General features: G+C 36.9%; 1 protein-coding gene across 23 annotated transcripts in view; it reads left to right on the top strand.

Moving 5' to 3' along the window:
• lap (phosphatidylinositol-binding clathrin assembly protein lap) overlaps nt 1–24204 on the top strand; it is a 165943-nt gene that overhangs the window by 122388 nt on the left and 19351 nt on the right. For 11 of the 23 annotated variants that reach the window (XM_045729468.2, XM_069319710.1, XM_069319697.1 and 8 more), the window contains 5 exons: nt 172–349; nt 3535–3588; nt 6052–6192; nt 6296–6410; nt 16501–16596. In XM_045729468.2, coding sequence (XP_045585424.2) covers nt 172–349; nt 3535–3588; nt 6052–6192; nt 6296–6410; nt 16501–16596 — 584 coding nt within the window. The remainder of the gene's footprint in view (nt 1–171; nt 350–3534; nt 3589–6051; nt 6193–6295; nt 6411–16500; nt 16597–24204) is intronic. The other 12 variants (XM_069319712.1, XM_069319704.1, XM_069319713.1 and 9 more) reach the window with 4 other exon arrangements.

The following is a 24204-nucleotide window of genomic DNA, read 5'->3' as shown; positions in this document are numbered from 1 at the left end:
TTGAATACTGATCCTGTATAATCCTGAAACCTGACATACTTCCTACTTCAATTTCTGGCCTCTCGCTCTAACGGCTTAACTACTAATTTTTGTTATTGTCCTATCTTAATATAACCCATCCCCTCCTGAATCCTTATCTGACCTTTATCCTATACACCCAACAAACTTTAGTAAAGTGAACATCAAGAGTGCTGTGTCAGCTCTCAACTCGACTAGTGTTTCCTTTGGTACGGCAAGCAGCAATGGACGTATTGGAGAGACTGTTGCCACCAACAATGGAACTAATGTAGATGAACTCACTAAGAGGGCAGCATTAGCTGAGGAAGAGGCCATGTATGAGAAGCTACGGGTAAGTGCTCAACATTTGCTTTGGTTGCCCTGTAATTTTTTTTTTTCTTGTATTGCAATATAGGTGGGTTTTGTCAGTTTTGTTAACCATGAAGATCTAAACAATATTAATTTATAAAAAGACAGTTTTTTCTAACACTTTTTCCTTTTTTTTATAACAAAGGAGGCATAAACCTTATTTTTAATAATTTTTACACTTATACAAGAAGAAAGAAGCATGAATACAAGATTTTTAATGCATATGGTGTGTGTGTGTTAAATGGGTGTGTGTGTGTGTGTGTGTATGGGGGGGGGGGGAAAGGGTACTTGTCTAAACAGGTGGATGTGGGTGCATGAGGTATACTTCTTGGGAAAGGCTTTTGCATCAATAGTTCAGTGGTTTGGATGAACATTCGGATTGTATTTGAAGATTACCAGGTTTAGACTTTTGATCAAATAGTAAGGCTTACACTAGCAAATGTATGTACTAAGTAGTTTGTTTTTAGATATAGAGATTGATTTTAATATACATATATAATAATTTAATTTAAATAATGAATGATGTTCACATTGTTTAATCATGTCCCCATATGCTATGGTATTGCAGCTTTATTATACGATCAGTAAATAGTATCTAACGTCTTTATTTGTCCTTCTAGGAAAGGTAGCTTTTCTCTTATTCATATGGATTTTCTTGATGCTGGTTAGGGGTGCGAATGACAAAATATAACTGAATACTTGTTTTCCTCAACCCAGTGGGATAGTAGAGATCCACCCAGGATTGACCATTTTAATTTTGTCACATGTATTATTGCATTAGATATTAGGGATATCGTGTTTAGCCACTGTTGACTGCTCATAAACTATGAACAAAGTGTCATATAGGTATAAATGTAAAATGATATATAACTTTGTACATATACTGTATGTACAACTAGTGTGTGTGTAGTATAAATATGTATTTTAGAAATAAACCTAACAGCTTCTGAAGGTACACAAACTGAAAAATTATAGTAAATAAAATCCCATGTTTGCTCATCATGCATATATTACTAGGAAATATTAGGTGTAGGCATTTTGTGTGTTTTCATGAGCTGTGTGAGGAGTTCAGTCAGGCAAGACGATACATTAATATCTGGAGAGGCATATATTCTCTTGTTTGTAATTGCACACCAATTTTTGTCCTATTATTTTTCTTTCTAGCACACAGTTAGTTGTGATTAATGCCTGTTTGCCTGTGAACAAGTTAAAGAAAACCAGCTAAAGAGAATTATCAAGACCTTACTGCCCAGGAGCTTGAGTTTTTAAGTCTTTAAAGAAGGCAGTGCATACTTAATGTCTGATTAAATTTAATTTTACCAGTGTTATAACAATATTATGATTGTTTCCCCAATAGGGATTCCTCTTGGTTTATTATAAACATTTTATTTACAAATTTGCTGACCATGCAATACTTAGAAAACACTATCATTCATTAGCTTGAAGTTTTGAAGAATTATGAATGGTGGCGCAAGGATTGTCTGTTGTTACTGAGCCATGTAAATTTGTGTGAGTGTGTGTACATACAGTAGTATGTAATTAACCTAAGTGTAGCTACAGGAGAAAGCTATGCTCGTGGTGTCCCGTCTTACCAGCACTGTCGTGTATCATTTTAAATCTACTGACAATTTTGGTCTCCTCCACCACTTGTTCTAACCATCAACCACACTGTTTGCAAAAAAGACTCTTATAGTATTTTGACACCTTTGTTTCCTTTCCTTGAATCTTTTACATCTTGTTCTTGAGGTTAATTTCTGGAATTCCTCTGTCAATTTGGTAGATTGAAATATGTAATTGTAATATTGTAGATTCTAAGTACGTAATAGCCATAGAAATGAAAGTTTTTATTGTATTGGCAAATAGAGAGCTGCAGAAGTTGTTGATCCCATTCCCATCCACAAACCCTATGTAGGGTGAGTAGTATGAACTCACCCTAGTAGGTGAGTATAAGTTTAAATACAAATATGACAAATAAGAAAGGAGCCAGGTGCACAAGGCTGAGAGGAAGGGCACAATGATCTCTCTCTCTCTCTCTCTCTCTCTCTCTCCTGTAGTTACTGATAGACAAGAACCACATGGGCTACCCACTACTACTACTACTTGCACCACCACCACCACCTACTTGCACCACCACCACCTACTTGCACCATTACCACCTACTTGCACCACCACCACCTACTTGCACCACCACCACCACCCACTACCACCACCACTCACCATTATCACCACCACCATCACCACTTCCAACTTCCTCCAATAGAGAAATGGCTTCCATCAACCCGTGCTTATTATCACTGTTCATTACATAATCATGTACTCATTATATTTCCTCTACAGTACTCTTTAGAGATCTCTGTAATCCTTGCACCTCATTTTCTTGATGAATTGCCATGATTGTTTCAGGAGATACTAACCAAAAATTACCACAAAGTGATTGTGATGAATGAATGACAATGAATGAGTGACAATAAATAGTGTAGCTACACAATTCATTGTTAGTCCATTGGCATCTGTGCCTCGGTAGATTTATTTTTGTTCCACAAATTTTAAATTATTATAATTGTAATATTTTGTAATTATTAATGATTGAAATGATTAGCCTCTAATGAATCCAGCTTGTATATTATTGAGTCAATTCTATATTTACATACTCATATTCAAGGAGACAAACATATCTTTATGAACATTTAATACAGTACTGTACAAGCATGTACTACCTTGATGGCCTGGGGGTGGATGTGCTCTCCTGCCCTGGCCTGGCCTGGCCTGGGGGTGGATGTGCTCTCCTGGCCTGGCCTGGGGGTGGATGTGCTCTCCTGGCCTGGCCTGGCCTGGGGGTGGATGTGCTCTCCTGCCCTGCCCTGGCCTGGGGATGTATGTGCTCTCCAATATAACATCTGTTGCTCTGTTAACTTTCCCTGATCTTTGATCTGGTAGCAGAGCAATACGAAAATCAACACACAACACACCCCCTTTTAACTGTTCTCTGCACTTTTAACTCAAGCTTCTGGATAGCCTTGCTAATCAGGATTAATTATTTTGATATTGCAAATTTGTCTGGCATTAGACAAATTACAATACAGTATTAGGCATTAATGGCAATTGTAACTGTAATTCTATTGATTGAAAAAGTCCCTTGTATCTTAAATCTTTTTGTTTTTGTTTTAGCAAGGGAGCTGGGTTCCTGGTGTGGTGGGAGCTCAAGGCACTTCTAACATAAAGGTTTTCATATTTCTTTGCTGTTGAAAGAATTAGCATTTGCTTTATTATATGGTAAGATAAAACCTTTTAAAGTTAGCCTGGCACAGTGCTAATATTGTTCTCTGGTAGCGAGTCCAATAGTAGAGCAAAGTGTTAATAGTATATGTGTTAAACCAAAAACTTCTTGTGCCATTTTTATAAACCATTTATGGTAGTTAAATATTAGTTATTGTAGAAATTATCCACATGTTTTCTTGTGTATTTGTTCACTAAATGCAGTCGACACTTTATTTAATGTGGGATATGTTTCACGTTCCTGTGCATTATATTCCTAGGCTTAGTGATGATTTCTCTTCCTTGCAGCCAAATAGAATTTGGAGGGGGGAGGGTATGGTCAGGGTACTTTGTGTTGATGCTAACTGGTTGGGAGTTGACCAATGGGGCAGTTGATATTGAGGATGCTGCTTGAAAGGCCTCGTGATGCCAAGCCATACTTTGAAAGATGTCGAAGGTCGATATTGGTTAATGAAAATTAAATCTACGTTTAACTGTTGGCCAGTGGATAAAGCCGTTGGCTTAGGATTGTGGATCGTGTGCACATTGTTTGGACAGTCAAGGTTAGCACTGATGGGTTTGGCTAGTATATAATTGGTCATGTAGATACAGCTTCATCCTTGGTTAGATAGACCTCGGGTTATGCACTGGCTTTTGTGTCCTCGACTACATATATCCCCACCAAATGGCATCCAATGTAAGTCCATGAGAATATAGTAACACATGTGGGATGTCAAATGAACAAGTTTTGTTTAATTCATAGTTAAATACAACCATCATTATATGATCAATGATTCTACAGCACTAAATTTTTTAATTTATTTTTATATCTTTATTTTTTATTTAATTTTAATTTTTATTTTTATATTTATTTTTTCTCCAATTGCATTTTGCACTGAACTAAAGGTCGACTGTAGCTCTATTTGCATTAATACACATTTGGGTATTTAGAATTTGAAAACTTAAGATTTTGAAGCATATTTCCAACCACTAATTTTGATTAACTTGGAGACGTGTGGATATTTTCTACAACTTCAAACAATTTCCATTCATGTAACAAAATATCATAAGTAGTCTTTAGATATAATTATTCTTATTAAAGGAGACTTTGCAAGCATAAAAATTGAGCTGTTAATATTCAGTTGCTTGGTCATAAATGCAGCTTTCATCCAAGAATGATAGACATATATTATGTTAACAAGGGTGAAATTGTCAGTGTTCGTCCAGGCCACAGAATCTTTGGAATATCAAGGAAAATTTGACAATGAGTTCCAAATATTGAAAGTCGTGGAATTTCATTACAATCTTAGACAGTCATGAAAGATGAAAGAAAAGAGGTAATGAAGTTAAATAGAAGTTTTTAGTGCTGGCAAATTCAAAGAAAATTTATAAATGTTAAATTTCATCCATGTATGTACACATGTAAGTGAAAGAAAAGTTCAATTTTCTATGCAAGAAGAGCTCTATTTTATAGCTGTACCTTTTACTTGTAATTAAATGCAGAAATGATTTAGCTCGTCAAAACACGCACACATGACTTGAATTTAAAACTTGACAATTTTCTGGAAATCCTTGAACATAAAGTATTGGAAGCTGTGGTGCATCACAGGCAGTGTGACAGCTCATGTGATTCATTCAAGGTAGATTTCAAAACGATAAGGAGTGCTAATGAACCGAGTTGAGAAACAAATGTCAGAGAGAAATTATAGTAATAACTGGAATTTGAAATTTGGTGTAAGCTTTAGCAGTGCATTTGATAAACTGAATATTTGAAATTTAGTTTTGATGGAGACTAATTAATAGTAACTTAGTGATAAAGCAAGCATCACATTTATAGTTCAAGTTTTCAGGTAGTGATGTTGAAGTATAATAACGAGCCTAATGAGCCATGACCTACATATATATATATATAATATAGCTTCTCTTGATTGACAGTGAATGATGCTTTTGTTTGGGCAAGGCTTAGTATAATTAGTGGCACAAGGTACTAGGTAAAGTAATAATTTATATGTACAAGAATGATAAAAGTTCATACTGACCTTAGAATATTTATTTTACATTTTCTAGATTTTCGACTAGTATTGCAAAAATCGCATCATAAGAATGCTATTGTAACTAGTGGGTTCCTTGATCATAAACTGGACACTAAATGTAGGTGTTATACAGATTTGCATTTCAAAGCAGATACAAAATGAATTTAAAGGTCTCATTTAACATTTACGTTTTTTTTTTTTATCTCCTGGTAAGTTAAAATGAAAAGTTTTTTTAAACATTAACTGTATAGATTTATGTACATCTGCTTTACTAAATACAATAAACTGATATAACAATTGTATGGGTTCCTAAAATGAAAATTAAATTTTTTTTTTAACATTATCTTAAGATGTCCTGCATTACAAATAGGTTTTGTGACAGTTTGATTTCTTGCAGAGTGATCATGCTAAAAACAACCCATTCCTGAGTTCCCCAACCAGTGAATCGGCTCCGGTCCCAATCACAAACAATGGTGATTCTGCTCAGATCATTGACCTGTTTGGGGCTTCTCAAACTGATTCTGGGACAGCAACACAGGTAAATTTGCCTACTTTACTTACTAATCAGGACACATACCATATTTAAATTCAGATTAGTGATAAATGAGATTTTTTCTTGACCTTTTTTGTTTTGTTTTCAGGGTAGTAAAGCATCAGATGACCTGCTTCAGTTAGGAAATCCATTTGCCGATATGATGGCCCCACCTGCTGCTGCCAGTGCCGCTGCTGCTGCTCCGACACAGCCCTATGCCAATGGTAGGAGTGTTGAATTAACAACCCCAAGATTCCTGATCTATCTAAATTTGGTGTAATATTTTAGCACGATTATTTGTCTACATGCATATTACAGTACAGGTAGTGACTTTCATTTTACAGCAATCATGCATTCAGTTTTGCTGGATAAGTCTTGTGTGTAAAAAAAATTTGAAAATATTTATACAGGTGAACCTCAAAAATCCGGATTGTCATTCTGGACCTGTTCCAGATTTGCTAGAAATCCGAACTGAACACAATAATTTTTTTCTTTCTATAGTGATACACTAATTGTTTATACATATTTAAACAAAATATATAAACAATGATTTGGTGGGATATAGGTATTGTTTGAATAAATCTACAAAGTTTTTTTTTAGGATTGTCCCCAGAAGGGCTCTAAAGCTAGCTCACCAAGATTGCTCTATACAAGCGAGTCACATTAGATGTGGGAATTCTGTTTGGTCTATGGGAACCAGAGCTAAAACCTGTCCCCCTCTTCAGAGTTACAAAGAGCAAGTGACAATTTTCCACTACTGGGGAAAGTATCCCGAGTTGAAGACAAACAATTGGAGGGTTAATAGACAAAATCCTCAAATATCATACTACACAAATGATTCACACAGAAAGAGAAACGTTCAAAATTAATGCAAAACTCATAGTACCAAATGCCACTACCAGACAGCCTGACTTTGCTGCAGTCATCTTTCTTGCCAGTTCTTTTGCTGATGTCCTGCTGGACATGACTGTTCCAGGTCTTTCAGACAACACAAGCCCCTTTCCCATCTTCAAGCTAATTGCCAGCCATCCTTGGACACATTCCTGCCTGGGCCATTTGCTTTGTACTACAGTATTCTATATTTTTGCTTTATGTGCATATTTTATATCCAAGCTACTGTGTGGTGTATGGCTGTGTTTTGAGCTGGGCCACTTCCCAGGGTGCCTGCTCGCACTGCCCCTGCACTGACAGATATCTGGTGTTTGGGAGTTACCCCTGAGAGGCCAGGTCACCATGGTGGAGAGCCTCACTTAGCTGCTATTCACAAGTCCGACTCCTTTCTTTGGGCACTTGGCTAGAGGATTTTTGTTGTGCTGGATCATACTGGGCCTCACATGCTTGTTTACATGAAATGCCACAGACACAAGTTGTAGCTGTTTTTTTTTGGTTGTGCTTGTGGTGTCCTGCTAGGCTAGCCACCTTCAAGCCCTGGTTCGGTCTGTCAAGCCCGCAATCCCCTTGTAAGAGCTTGAAGGGTGCTTTTCATCTTTGCTACCAGATGGTTATTCTTTCTGCCTGTGCCAATACGGCCTGTTGGATTGGTGATGCCTATGACAGCCTTGTGCGATTTGTTCCCTCGGGGGTCTTCACATTGACTGATTCAACTTACAATGTGGCAGCTTTTCAGGCAGGCGCTACTTTGAGAACTAGGTTTGCTAGGGTTAGACGTTTGCAGTATTGTGATCAGTTGCAGATCCCAGAGTTGGCTTCTGAAGTGTTTAAGGATCTGGAATTAGAGGTATTAGTGAATGGTGATCTCAACCTGGACTAAATCTGTGCCCCCCCAATCCCTTTTCTTCCTCTGTGGGTGTGGTTCATCCTACTTCTGGTCTTCCCCTCCTGGTTCTGGCTCTGAAGCATTCAAGGGTTTCAGAGTTGGGACGGTGCTTAGCCCCTCGACAGGCACAGTAGATGCTGTTGAGCCTTTTGATCCTGCTGGGCTTTCAGGGCAATTATTTTCACCTCTCCTGCTTTGAGCCTTCTCCTTTGGAAGCACTTTGTCACAGGTGTTGGATGGCTCTATGGCTCTACCTTAGAGCCGTAGTGGTAGGCTTCTGGGGCTGAAGGGAAGCCCAAGGAGATTCCATGGGTACACTCCTTCAACTCTCTTTGAACCTCGGTTCTCTTAGTTTACAGAAAGAAGCATGTAATGAAATGCCTCTTTCTGGATAAACCTGGTGGCTCCCTGACTCACTTGCTCCATACATTTAGTCGGTTTGTTGATGTGCTGTTCATCAGCTCCAGAACTGGAAAGGAAGATGGCTGCATGTGGAAGCCAGGATGCCTGGTGGTGTCATTTGGTACTAGTTTATGCTAATTTTGAATGTTTTGTTGCGTGAATCACTTGTGGAGTTTGTTGTTTTCGAGGATTTGGTCTTGAACCCTCCTGTGTTCTGTTAAGCTTCACTGGCTTTTTGGATGCTTTCCCAGTGTGGTGACGACTTCCACTTGTTCTCTGCACCTCTACGAGGAATGCCATGTTTGGTTTTGGTACCTTGTAGGCCAAACAGAACTTCCACATCTGATGTGATCCATTTGCATGGAATATCTATGCGATAGCTTCAGTGAACCATGGGGGCTCACAAGAAAGAAACATCTCATTACATTCAAAGCTGTACTTTTTCATTTACATTTTTTGGAGCACAGGCTCAAAAAAACTGTTCTGCTATCCATTAGTAGCAGAATTTGCTTATACTGTATTATGTACAGTTCAATAATAAGATTGGGCTTTCAAGCAGGCTGGTTTCAGACAGTGTTAGGGATCATAAGGAGGTATCAGGCAGGTGGATTTCAAAGATAGCAAGAGGTATCAGGCGAGAGGGAAATATTGGATGGGCAGGGGAAAAGTATCTGGTGGGCAGTAGGTATCGGGCGGGTGGGATTGGGAGGACATTTGGGATTGATCCAGTGGGTAGGAGAGATTTTTTGGTAAATTGGCCAAGCAGGAACATTAAGATGGGTGGACAGGTGTAAGACTGCTTGACCAACAATGAACCAGTCTATAGATAACCTTCCCTACACACACCACCTTTACTCTGTTTATCCCCGTCCCATTAAATCCTCCACCCTCCTCCTGGGATAGAACTAATACTGTACTGTATGAATGAGTCCCTGGTTGTAACAACAGACAGTCATTGCCACACCACCAACAAAACCTAGCTATGCTTTTGTGATGTATTTTATTCACCAATTTTCCTTACTCTTTTTAGAAATTCAAATTTGGAGGAAAAATCCGGTGGGCTAATTGGGTTCAGATTTTCACTAAATCCATTGTATCGGGTCTGGATTTTTGGGGTGACACTGTATATGTTAAATATACAGTACAGAAATAAATATATTCAAATTAAAAAAGCTATATATTTATTTATATAATATGCAATTTTTCTTAGTAATGCAATTTTTTGGTAAAGTAAATTATATTGTCTAAATAATTCAATAGAAGGAAAGTTGGGTGTTGGTTGAATTCATATTGAGTGAAGACTTGACAAGACAGCACTATTACTGATCTGCACCCGATGCTATAGTAAGATGAGGTGAACTGAGCTTTGAGTGTGTACATTTCTCTGCCCTAGTTTTTGTGCTGAGAACGGTGTTGGGAGGTTGAGATGTTTAGAATACCAATATTTTTGTCTCAGGCAGCTGAGATTTTATCTTTATTATTCTTGAGGAACTTGGAGTGCTTGATATTTGACTTCACAAATTAGAATGCATGCAGTTTTCTTTTAAAAGACAGTATTGCTACGATATATAATACTCGAACCACGGTACATGTTTAAGCTTATGTTGTATGTTAATGAAGTGCACGAGTGTTTGATGGTGATTAAGTAAGTTTCTTATTTTTAAGATATTACTATCTGGTATTGATACATGGAGCTTTTATTCTTACCTTACTCCTCTTTGTTCACCACTGCCTCCTTTCCTCCCTGTATGTCATTGTTGTGTTTAAGTGTATATTGGCGTGGACTATATAGTCACAACTGTTTTAGGTAAGTGATCATTATTTGTTTTGAATAACTTTGTAACTCAGTGTTTAAGAAACTGATTCTTTAATAATCCAATATTCATAATTCAGTTTAATAAACATTAACTTACAATGTGTGCATGCTTACCTTTTACTGCATACAAAGTCAGATTTGGCTCTTGGGGCCACACTATGTAGCTGTTAGCAGTTCGTTTATATCCCTGACATTTTAGTGCTCTTACTTGCTCTTGAAAGTGTGTATGTAGATGGCTTGCATCAGAGATGCTCGGCGTGTTACACATGCTCCCCACCCGCACTGCACGAGTACTTGCATCATGCTCATCAGATACATTTCATTTCTTGTGTGGATTTAGTTATTCGTTTTCAGCCACTTTATTGTCGCATAATCTCTACAGGCTCATTTGTGTTTCCAACACTGACCTGTCCCACATTATTTTGTTCTTTCAGCTGGAACCAACTGTCCCTGTCCATCCCATCTACAGAACTTAGTATATTGTGATTACAGTACGTCTCCTGTCTTCTTGTGTTCTTAGTTAATGTCTTCATAGCTTGGTTCCTTTATTTCTGGCTCTAGTCCTCTTCTCTACTTCTAAACTTCCTAAATTTTCCTGTGCCATAAGATGGCACAGGATGGATTGACTCAAAGGCTCGTATCGTATTTTACTTAGTTTTGTCAGATCTGTGTAATTGAATGTCTTTGGTTATACAGGATAGAGTTCAAGCTCATGGTGTCTTGTCAATCTTGGCATATTTATCACATCTCTTAAAAGTTTTACCATTCTCCATGTACATCAATTCTCGCTTCATTGCATTACATCTGCAACTCGATGAAATGCAATACTTTCTCACATTCCTCCTGCAGGTTTTTTGCTAGTTTGAATTGATGTTCTGGTTCTGCCTGTGGCCTGAGCAATGAAAATTTCTTAATCTAATATTTAATTTCCTTTTATGCATCTGAAGGTAGTTGCCATTCTATTCTATTTTTTTCAGAGTAGTAGCTTTAATGTTTTATTATTTTATATAGAATTAGTAGTCTTATAATTCTGGTATCTATTTGTAAACTATATCTGTGCTCTCTAACTTAATATATTTCTCTGAGAGCCCCCACCCCATTGCTGCATATTACAGCAGAAAAGCCATCCCAGTGGTGTCCTGCAATTATTTATTAATATATAAATACAATATATAATAGTTTTTGCACATGATGCTTTTAAGAAACCATTCCAATCACATAATGCTGTGAAGTACACTACCTCTTGTCTTTTCTCCTTATGTCCCATAGCAGAAATTTGCAGTTGGAGCTACTGATTTCCTGTGTGATCCTTTTTTTATGAAGTTGCGGCTACATTAGTTTTCTTTCCTGACTTCCAATGTGGTCATTTCAAATTTGCTCGTTCTTCATAGTTTGTATTTCTTAATTGGGCTAAAATTTTGTTAAATGGTTTTATTTTTGATAATGGAAATTTATAAATGTATATATTAGGTGCCAATAGTAAACTTTTGCCGATTATTAAAATTACGGCACATTTTAACAAGTTGTGAATAATTTTCTCATGGGGTATGCCTTATGGTAAAATAAAATATTAATTTGTTTTTGTGGACCTTCTGTATATCTGAAGAATGCATTTTGATATTGAGTGATATTGTGTGTGTGTGTGTGTGTGTGTGTGTGTGTGTGTGTGTGTGTATATAGTAGTATATATATATATAATATACACAAAATATTGAATATGAACAAAAAATTGCAGAAAGTGTACTAGCCCTTGCTAGTTAACTTTAGCCAAAACTAAATTTATTCATATACATACCTAACCTTAAAACAAGTCTGTGATCCCATTCCTGTTGTATTACCCAGTAACTTGTTCCATAAATCTGATGTTCAAGCTTGATGGTTTTTAGGTGTTTCGTTCCACATTAGCCGACACGTATGTGTGTGCGCGCGCGTGTGTAATAACTTGAGTCATGTACACCTAATTAACAAAAAGCGAGTACTTTATATAAGCCTACAATGAAATATGAATTCCTCAAACTGGTGAGGAAGGCCAAATTGTGATTTGGTGCTTATCTCAAGCTACCGGTATACGAGAACCTCATTGCATAGTAAGCAACTAAAAACTATATAAGTTTTCATGGGTCTGGGTTGACTGCATTACATCCAAATAGATGTATTAACAAATGTTTACATTTGTATAAAATCTAGGTGATACCTAAAATATGATGAAAACAGCATAACCCTGTGGATTAATGTAAGACAGTAACTTCACTTGAGTTAGTAACCACTGTGTTATGTATGATTACTTTGTAGAACTAAGTGTTGGAAACAAAATAAAGAACATGAGAATACAGAAGGGAGTACAAGAGGGTTGGGACTTATCTGCAGGATGATCAGTGGGATAATGAAATAAAAGGAAAGTTGGCAAATGAAATGATGGAACTCGACACACACCAATGCAAAGAAGCAATGTAAAAACTAGACCTCACAGGAGGGGAATGGATGAAAGAACAGCATATCTATGGTTCAACAGTGTCGGGAAGAAAAGATAAAAGGCATGCTAAAAGAAAGGAGACATCGTCATACAGAGGCAAATAAGGAGGCATTAAAGAGGACCAGAAATGAGTCTCCCAGAATCGGTAGCAGTTTGGGAATGACGTTGCAGCAAATTCAGAACCAACCTCGGCTGTTGCATAGCCATTTACAGAGGAAAACAGTGGTATGAACCATGTGATCAGATTGCACGGACAAGAAGATTCTTGGAGAATGACAGAATTGTATTAATGCTCTCTGCCCCTTAACTTAATCTTGTCTTGTATTCCTGGGGAGTTGATAGATGCACACTCCTCTATTTGCACTCCTCTTTTGTGCTGTCTAACCTAGATTATGGTTACCCCACCTATTTTCCTGCCTCTCCCTTAACCCTTCGTCATTTTGGTGTTCTACACCATACTGGTTTGTGCTTTGGGTCTGGTGCCTTTCATTCATTCCCTACGAGTTTGTATGTTGAAACTGCCGTCCTCTGTCTACAGGATCATCGTGATTGTTACTGCCTTGGTTACCTTGCACAGTCCCTGTAACATGCTCACATTTGCTTGTCATTTTTTGACTATTACCCCCTCAGGCCCTGTTTCCTTTTACCACCTTCCTTTTCCTGTACAGATATTTTATGTGCAATATTTCTCATGTTTCAACCTTGCCCCCTATGGAGCGTCCCACAAGCAAAGTTTTGCAAGGCCTTGACCCATGTGGTGAAAACTTGTACCCTCCTACTGTTACGAAATGTTTCTTTGAATACTTTCCTTTGCATTCCATTGTACTATTCACAGATGGGGTCCAAGTCTGCCAATGGTGTTGGCTACTACTGTTTCCCGACTAAACCTGCATGTGTTGCCTGCCTCCTGAGACTAGCATCTTCACTGCGTAACTTTATGCAGTGTTGTATGCTCGTCATTAACCGCTTTCCAACTACGTTACTTTGTCATTGTGGTTGACTTTGCAGTGACCTCATGGCTCTGGAGTCATTTGACCCTTTGTATCCTATTTTGGTCAAAATCCAATATTGGCTGGTTGTTATCTATAGCAGATTTGACAGATGTTTTGTTGGGTTCCCAGCCATATTGGTGTTATCTTAAATGAATGTGCAGACAATGCTACTGAGGCCATTCACATTTGTCTGATTTCCCAAAAAAGACATTCCTTATTCAGATTTCTACTTGGTCCTCAATCTGTGACCATTGGCATAATATAGGAAAGGTGATGCCTGTACTGGTATAATTGATTGAGCAAAAGTCACTATTTAGTACAAAGTTAGGTTTGTCTAACATTAGCAAATGTCAGGTTAGATCTAATAAGGAAATGAAAGTAGTCAGTGGTGAGGTAATGTCAATTGAATAAAAGTGATAGTTTTTCATTTGCATTCTAGAACAGTGAGGGTGTGTTTGGGCATTTAGTTGACCACAAAATTTACATTTCATTGATGGGGTTTAGCATTGTATATTTCACTAATACATGTAATAAAGCTCAAGTCTTGGAAGAGTTACTTGTCTTGAAGAAATTGTACTAATTACATATTGAGTTAGGTTTGCCAGTTATTTCATCATGGTGATTAGGATTCCTGTTTAGTTTTAATAATTGTTAATGAATCGCTTGATAATGTGATTCAGTCCTCAAGTTTCTTGGTGAAGCATTAGGTAGATTTTGGTATCGTCCTTTCAGTAGCATTGGTCACTAATGTCACTTGTATTAGTGTGTTATGTCAACATGGGAAGGAACTCCGACTAGTTAAATGGGTGTGCTCTGTTTTCTTAAGATGCCTGATACCAGTTTGTTGAATTATGAGCAAGGTTGGTAAGGAACAAGCACTGATGACATTACTCCCAGTTCCTTTGCCTAGTGTGAAGCCTTCAACAATATCAATGAGTAAGGTTAGGATTTGTCTAGCCAAGGCCCAGTTATGGATTTTGAAGTCATTCTATGTGGTATTCTGGTAGCTATATAGATGCTCCTATTCTGCCATATTAACAGAACTGTCACCATTATAATGGGTGTTGTACCCCGTGTGTGTATTCTACTTTGGTGATGTATTTTCGGTGTAGTAATGACCTTCTGTTTGCCAATGGTAGAGTTTGTATATTTGATTTTGTCTAATACCACAGGAAATAAACCTGGTCAGAATAGTAGAGCGGAAGAATTAATGGATTAGTTAGGGATATAGAATTTGTTAATGTCATTAGCAATGTTTTACCAATCTGGTGACAATTCAATGTTTCGTGTACTGTAGTGTGTTAAGAGCAAGTGTTGATATAGCTTTAATACAGGTATCATCTTTTTCTAGGATTTTTACACTGAAGAGTGCGTTAATTTGTGAACTCCTGTCTCTGAGACTTTAGGTAAAGTTTCTTTTTCATGACTTTATTTCTGTTGGTCATTGGGCAACCTTTAGTGATTTTCTTTGCCTTATTTTGGATTTCAAGTACAGTGGAACCTCGAGTGACGAGCAGCTCCAGTTACGAGCATTTCGAGTAACGAGCAAGCCACTCGCAGAAAATGCCTCGACTGATGAGCTTTCGCTCTATTAACAAGCATTCCCGCTGGTTCTCGGGCACCTCCGACGACAGTTTTGTTGTTTCGCAAGACGAGTTTTCCATGTGACGAGCTCGGTGCCGAAACGGATTAAACTCGTTAATCGAGGCACCCCAGTACATGCTGATCACCTAGAAAAGCTGACGTGATGACAGGGGCAGTCAACTAATCATTGAATAAGTGCAATGTACACGAGTCTGAGAATTCAGATGCCGTTGAGTGATAGCCTCGGATGAAGAAAGAATCTTCCAATTAGAAAGGAGGAAATGAAAAGCATGCATCATGTCTACTCCAAAGACAAATCTCCACATAAAGGGTTCACCTGCACTCGACATATTTGATAATTTGCTAATAAAATATGAAAAGCTCTAAAGACTTCAAGTGGAGTAGTCATTAATCTTGATTTGCACAGTGCGTAAAGATGTATTAAAGTTCTGTTCTTGAATTTTGTGTTGCCAATGATTTTTTTACATGACCGTTTTTTAGTTGGTCTTAATTCAGTGTTTAAAAATATAGTTGACTTTTCATTCATTTATTTGCTTTCTTTAATTCATAGTTTATCCACTCTGAAATTATGATGTTTTGGTTTAATATTGCAAGATAAGAATAATATCAAACAGTTGTACAATATATAGATAAATCACAAGCACCGGTTGTAATAATACAGCTTACATCAGTAGTGGACAAAAGTCTGTGGTCCAAAGTGTTCTAATTTCCAAGGTTAAGTTAACCATCTTGCAATTACACCTTTGGAGGGACACCATTTAATTTAATATAGAAAATGGTCAAAAGTGCATAAGGAGAAACCTATGTATTACAAGATAAACTTTGTTGATGGTGCAATATTTATGGAATGCTATTCTCTCCAGCAGTGTAGCACCTTGAAGCACACTACCCTTGTACCATTCATATTCATTTATCAATCATTAGGGTTTTATTTTGATTTAAAACATTTTATAGCAGCATAAGTGCTTTAAAACTTTAAAACATTATATTTTTTTTAATAAGACAAATAAGGTATTCAACATTGCTCATTTTTCATAGATGTTTGAGAAAGCACCCTGCTATTTAAACATATTTTTTTGTCTTCAAGGATCAGAGAGAGAGGAAGTTTACATTAGTACTAGCTGTAGTGTACTACAATGTGAATGTTATTTATTAGAGAATCCCCTTTACCCCTGAGTGTTTTGTGATCCTCCTCCAGCAGAGAGAGTAGTTATCCTGCCTAGTAGTAATGTGTTGTTTGTTCTCGCAGGTATCTCTCAGAGTGTCTCTCAAATCTCCACATCCATTGGTTTTGTTTCTGATAATACGTTTGATGCTGTATTTGGCAACAATAGTACATCCCAGAGTAAGTTGTAATTTATGCATGGATTTTATTTAGTTTATATATTCAAATTAAAATTTTTATTTCCTCATAATGGCGACTCCTAATTTAAAACAAGTAGGGTATGTTATTGATTAGAGTTGTTCACTAACCGATGACAAATTGATCATAGAAATTGTAAGTTTGTAGGTATTTTAATGATTCAGCTACTACAGATCTAATAAAAATGAATGCAACATACTAATAGCATTTTGATGATGCAGAGCTCTGTTCTCAATGTGTTAGCATTTGTGCGATGTCCTGCATGATGATGCTCAGATGTCATGATGTACAGCAGGCCGTTGATGTGTGACCCTCTCGTCTTAGTCACTGTATACCCGAGTATAATTGGGTTATATTCTGAATAGTATTTGGAATTCAGAAAAGATCTTACAAACTGTAGAATTTTAAGATTCCAATATGGAAGTGATTAGATTAGTGCACAAGGCCGGAAAACAGAGCTAGCTTAACGTACAGCATTGCTTTTTCTTACTCTGAAATACCAAAATTGTAAATTTCTCCCCACAGTTTCTTGTATTCATTAATGGTTCATGACCCTTTCTGTAATATCCTTTATGGTAAGAAAAATAACACGTCTTAAGTTTAACATTCCAAATTACATAACATTTATTTTAGGTTTATAGACCTTTGTTACTGAACCTTTAACAGGTCAATGTTGGCATTTTAATGAGGTGGGTGACTTTACTCCTGAGGCCTTACATCAAGGCTGTTAAAAAGATTGGAAAATGGCTATATATGGATAAGTGCAAATAATTTAGAATTTGTAATATAAAGTTGAAAGAGAAATAACTAGAAGGGAAGGTATAATAGGCCAGGTAAGATCTCCTAAACTTCATAGAGCCGATTGCTTGATTTCACAAATGTAAATTAGATTGTTGCTATTAGTAAAAATTTTAACTAAAGCAAGATATAAAAGTTTCAGTAAGTTTTGAATTTGAAAGTGTAAATATGGAAGGGCCAAATAGTTGATAGAAAATGCTTAAAAAATATGGTTTAATAAAATACCGTACATACAATAGGGGTGGTGGGGGGGGGGGGAGGTTTAATCGGTTATTCAGTTCTGAATACGGCTAAATTTTTGTGGAGACGTCTTTTTGATTTTAGTAATTTATAGGCTTCTTATTTTTGTAAGGAGTCATGCTAGAAAATAAGCTTAATGAATGTTATTAGCTTAATGTTATTAGAAATGTGGCATAGTCTTGCTTTTATTACCTTACAAAAAGTAATAATGAATTACATGATTTAAAGATAGTCGATAGTTTTTGATTAGATGTAAGCATTGCACAATTGATTTATCATTAACACTTCCCCACTTTCATAGGGTGGAAAGATATTTGACTGAAGAGAAAAGGTGAACAAAATACTGGTAGGAGGTTATAGATATTAGCAAACAAAAATAAATCTTCCATTTATCATTCACAATATATAGTATCACAATTAAGCAAGCACCAGTACACTGTAGCAGTCATTTACAGTAGCATCCTGCTGCTCCTGATTTTTGGCATACTGTACAGTGGTTTTTAATGAAATGTCATATATAGAGCAAAGAATTACTTTGCTTTCTCCTCTGTGGTGATCTCTCAAATTTTATCAGCTGTGTTTATTCTCGGGCTAAAAGAACTTTCAATCTAAACCTGCTTCCAACACTAGAAACAGTGCCGAGTTCTATATCCCATGGTGGTAATGATCAGTTTTATCTTCAAAATATTCCTTTTCCAGAACCAGTGATTCCCACTTCCACTAAATATTCTAATGCAAGTACTCGGTGATCACTCATTCCTAGAGGGTTTTAAAGCTCATTTCCCTTAAATATTAGATAAAGTCTACTTGGTTTATATTTACCCCTCATTCTTGCAGGTCTTGTTGACATCCTGACTTTTAAGAGTTTCTCATTGTTTCTTCCATTAATTTTTTTCCTGTATTTGTGCTCCCATGGGGTACTTTGCTCTTCAAATCAGTTTTGCCTTGGTTAAATTTTCCAGTGATTAATAATCTTAAACCAAGCTTAATTGTAACTTAAATGGCTGCAATAGTTATAACTAGTGTCCATTATGCTCCTGTTTAGTGCTTGTCATTTTATGAAGGGTTGTATAATCACTGCTACTTGGGTTTTTCAATTTTTATGGTACCTATTATGCCGTCCGACTCCCTCACGCCTGGGAATAACATTTCTTCCAATATTCAGTCTTTCCTGACCAGCAAGACCACTTCATTCTTCTTGTGTCCTTTTGTGCTTAACAGTATAGTTTGTGAGTGCAATTACATCTGAGCTTACCTCATGGGTAAATTCCCTTATTTTGTTAAATGAACAAATCCACAAGGGCCGTGACAAGGATTCGAACCTGCGTCCGAGAGCATCCCAGACTCTGCCTTAATCGACTGAGCTACGACATGGTCAAAAGGAGTTAAAACCGAAGTTCTACTGAACTTACTAGATCCTGCAGCCTCTCCGAGGCACAAACCAGGGTTTTATTTTGTTAAATTTGAATGTAATCCTTTCTCTGTACATTAAAACACACTTCAACACTTTCTCACTTTCAAGCTCCTTTTTTATATCCCCCTGGCATGAAGAGCTGCTGTTTGTTTTCGAAGTTGCATGTTTACAAAATTCCTTTTTGTAAATTGTTGATTTGTCAGTATTTTGACATGTATGCGCACTCAATATGTAATTACTGAAGTGTACTCGTAAGATTGAGAGCTATGCTGGTGATATTCCATCTTCCCAGTACTGTCATATTACACTTTGAAACTACTGACAGTTTTGGCCTCCACTCCCTTTTCACTTAGCTGTTTCAACTGTCTACCACTTTGTTTGCAAAACAAAATTTTCTAATTTTTTCAGCCCCTCTGTTTTCTTAGCACAAATCTTTGTCGTATTGTTTGAAGTTTCTGGTTTCAGGAATTTCAGTTTGGTCTACATTTTATATACTAACTATTCATGTTAGTATTTTGCAAGTGATCATATCATCTTTCTTCTATCTTCTAGTTTTGGCATGCTTAATGCCTCTGGTCTCTCCTCGTAACTCTTATTTTTCAGTTCCGGAAGCTATCTTTTTTTGCATGCTATTGCACCTTTTCCATTTTAGTTATGTGCTTCTTGAGATTTGGGCACCTTACAACTGCTGCATATTCCAATTTTGGTCTCACAAAAGTCATAAATAGTTTTAGTATTTCACTATCCATATAATTAAAAGCAAGTCTGAAGTTGGAAAGCGACACACATGCTCCTCTCACAATGTTCTTTGTGTTACTGGTGACAGCTTACTACACAAAACCACCCCTAGTTCTTGTTCTCTATTAGACTTCTGTAATTCCTTTCCACATAATTTGTAAATTGTGTGTGGTCTATTTTCTCTGATGCAACATTCCATAACATGTAATTTATTCACACTAAACTCCATTTGCGACTTGATGCTTCAAGCACTTACTTTATCTAGGTCAATTTGAAGGGCATTACAGTTGTCTGCATCTCCTATCTTCCCCAGTATCTTAGCATCATCCGCAAACATGTTCATATAGTTCTGTTTTCCTTCTGGAAGATCGTTTGTGTAGACGATGAAAATTTCTTGTGCAAGAACTGAACCCTGTGGTACTCCGCTAGTAACACTCCTTCGGTCAGATACATTCTCCGATTGGTTGTCTGATAACCTCGTCTGTTAGAAAGTTTTTCATCCATGTCAGAAGTCTCCCTGTCACTCCTCCAGCATGTTTGTTTCCAGAACAGCCTCTTGTGTGGGACTCTATCGAAAGCCCTTTTTTTTAGGTCCAGATACAGTCAACCCAATCACCTCTTTCCTGTAGCCAACCTCAGCACACTGCAATTTCCTGGCATTTCTAAGCACTTCTGTCATTTGTTTCACTCCATTAAATGTCAACCCTTAAAGGGCAGTTCTTGTCTCATATTTTCCTATTCTCTTAAAATCACTGACATTTTCCTTTGAGTTGAGGCCTTCTTCTAAACTTACTATTTTCTCTGATTTTCATCACTTCTGCTGCTCTGTCCATCTTGGATATTTCCTTTTCTAAATGTCCAAAAATTATGGGCTTGCTTCTAACTGCAGTGTTTTGTACTAGTTTATTGTTATTTCCTAATTGCTTGCCTAACTTTTGTTTCTTGTTGGTCATTTCTGGTTTTGACTTCCAAACTCACTTCCTTGAGTGTCTTTTTATTTTACAACTTGTGCATAAGTCTCTCTAATTTCATCTTTATACTTTTCTAGTTCTTTATTAACCTCTATGCGAGTTGTCCATGAAGTTTCTCTTTGCATATCCTTGCTAAACTCTGTTGGCCTTTAGGTTTTTTTTGGAGTTGTTCACCATATGAGTCTATTTTCTTGTTAATTTCATAAAATTTGCCACTCTTCACTTGCCACATCTTGCTTTCTTTCACTAGTTCCTTGATTTGTTCCTCCTGGATCTTTACCTTGTCCGTTAACCTCAACTCCGCCAGCCAACAAATGTCGTTTTGAGGTGTTCTTTTTTTAATTAGGCTATATTTTAATGTTTTTTAATGTTTCATCATCCTTTGTGTTTTGAAATGAAAATAGTTTTGTTTGGAAACATTTTGACATTAACACTATCTGAACATTTATAAAAACAACAAATATGTCCCTAACAATTGCACCATGAAACTTTTGCCAAAAACAGGTGCATAGTTTAGTGGTTAAGGTGGATTCTTCTTACCTTGCTGAAGAATACTTTCTTTTAAAGTGCAAAACTCACTCCTGAGAGCTTCATTTCCTCTAATTCAAGTACTCTTTTTCATACTTCTTTAGCATATCTTCAATTATCTTTAACCTGCCAAGAAAACCTCGTTTCAATGTTATATCTTGGTGTACAGGTTCCCGAGCCTGTTGGGCTCTATCATATATACATTTGAAACTGTGTCTGGAGTCTGCCTCCACCATGTCACTGTCTAGTGCATTCCATTTGTTAACTACCCCGACATTGAAAAAATTCTTTCTAATATGTCTGTGGCTCATTTGAGAACTTAAATTTTTACCTGTGTTCCCTTGTTTGTGTTCTGCCCATGCTAAATCGTTTCTTTGTCCATCCTGTCAATTCCTGAGAAATTTCCAGGTGGTGATCATGTCCCCTAACTTTTCTGTCTTCCTCATCCCATAGCCTTTCCCTGTAACTCGTACCTCTCAGCTCTGGGATTAGTCTGGTGGCATACCTCTGAATCTTCTGTAACTTTGTCTTGTGTTTAGGTATAGACTCCAGGGTGGAGCTGCTTACTCAGGAATTGGTCTAACATATGTCGTATACAAGGTTCTGAATAATAAATTACACAAGTTTCTAAAGGCACTTCTTATGCATATGCCGCTGATATCCTTTTGATGTGGGCTTCTGGATACAGGTTCGGTGTGATATCAACCTTCAGATCTTTCTCTCTACTTCATTCTTGAAGGATTTTACCTCCCAGATGGTACCTTGTGTTTGGCTGCCTTCTCCCTTTACCTAATTTCATTACAGTTACTTGAATTAAACTTTAGTAGCCATTCCCTAGATCATTCCTTCAGTTTGTCAAGGTCATCTTGTATTCTGCCTAGCTTCCCGTCTTAATTCATCTCATAATTTTTGCATCATTAGCAAACATTGAAAGAAATGAGTCTATACCCTTTGGAAGATAGTTTACATATGAATTTTAAAATATACCTGGAAAAGATCAAGGCAAATGGAGGGGGGGGGGGGAAACTTTCGACAAGCCGCAGGCTTCTTGTCCTTATCGGGCCCACTAGGGTTAGTGGCTCTCGGGTAAATAAGGTAAATATATCAGAAACAAGATGGATCAAAGTACAGAGCCCTGTGGGACTCGGCTAGGGACATCTTGCTACTCTTCCCCTCATGGTAACTCGCTGTTTTCTATTGCTTAGATACTCCCTTATCCACTGGAACACCTTACCTGTTATTCCTGCCTGTTTCTCCAACTTTTGTAACAGCCTCTTATGGTGTACTGGGTCAAAGGCTTTCAGAGTTTAAGAAAATACCCACCATTCTCTTGCCTAATTTTTGTTGCCTAGTCATGGAATTCTATTAAACCTGTAAGGCACGATTTACCATCCAATGCTGGTGGTGTGTTACAAAGCTGCTGCTCTCTGGATGTTTTAAGAGCTTTTACCTCATGACCTTCTCCATCACTGCGTAGTATACGTGTGTACATGTAAATGTGTGTACACAATGCCCAGTATATGATAAGGATCAAGGCTGAATGGAAACAGTTTGTAAAGGCGTGTAAGTGTGTATTTTTACCGGCAATTCATGAGAGGCACAGTAAACTGGGTTTTATGTAGTAGTAATTGGATGACTGGTGAAGTGTGGTTGTACTGCCTTATTCAGAAGGCTATATATAAATTGTTCAACAAATGGATAATTTGTATTTGTTAATATCTATAACCTTTCAATATAGACACCTTTTATTTTTACAGGCAAATGCCTCCCCAACCTACCAACCTATGAATGGGTAAAGGAGAGGACGAGTGAAAAAATGCTAATGATTTTCATGTCATGTCTATTGCATAAGGTCATTAACATGAATTGACTATTATAATTTGAGTAACCTAACTTGCCTGTCAGTGAAACTTACCCTCCCTCCAAGAGATGGAGCATATATGAGAGCAGTATTAAAGTTTTAAATTCAAGTGGTATGGCGTAAAGTTTTAGTTTCGAGGGGATTTTAGTGAGCAATCCCCTCCCCGCCTCCTTCCTCCCCTCCCTCTCAATGGTGTTAGCTAACGTAAATGTGGAAATGCAATGTTTTATTAATTTTAAGTGAATGCTATGTAGTTGTAGTGTATTACCCTCCCTGCTCTCCCATTCCTACTTTTCGTATGTGTAGAATAGTTTTTTCTTTGTTTATAATAGTAATAATTACAAATAGACTAAGTGTAAATGTCCCACAAGTCAGTGAGTACTTGTCAAATTATTATTTGGTATAAAAAATTTTACTATGAAATATACAATTCACTTTGGTATTACATATACCTTTAATTTTAAATAAAATTAATGAAGCATAAAACTTTTATTTTTATTTTAGTTCATATTCAAATGTTTTCACTTCATATGAGTTAGTCATGTGAGGAAGTACATATTATAGTAAGATTATCAGATTATTCATTAGATATTAGGTTTACTTTTGGTTTATATTGATGTGCAGTGTGTTGACTTATATTTTCATGCTCAGAAAATGTATTATTACAAGTTTGAGATTTCATGATACTAATACAGTTGTGATTTGTTCATCTCTGTAATTCTTACATTCACTGAGTAAGACCCTTCTTTCTTGACATATTGAGAATGACCTCGTTCACGTTCTTGAGAATGACCTCGTTCACATAGTCTTGAGAATGACCTGGTTCACACAGTCTTGAGAATGACCTAGTTCACATAGTGTTTAGAATGACCTGGTTCACACAGTCACTTGAAGCTAAAGCATACACATTAGTGTTCTGATATAATTTTTTTCTCTATCACATATGAATGATCTGTATCATAGTTAATGGCTACATTGAAAATTATGGCTAAATGTGCACAAATTTTATTTACTGCCCCTTGATATTTTTCAGTAGTAGA

The sequence above is a fragment of the Procambarus clarkii genome, chromosome 94 (genome assembly GCF_040958095.1).
Source record: "Procambarus clarkii isolate CNS0578487 chromosome 94, FALCON_Pclarkii_2.0, whole genome shotgun sequence".
In the NCBI taxonomy this organism is placed as follows: Eukaryota; Metazoa; Arthropoda; class Malacostraca; order Decapoda; family Cambaridae; genus Procambarus; species Procambarus clarkii.
The sequence above is the reverse complement of the archived record's forward strand: the minus strand, read 5'-3'. Positions and strand labels throughout refer to the sequence as shown.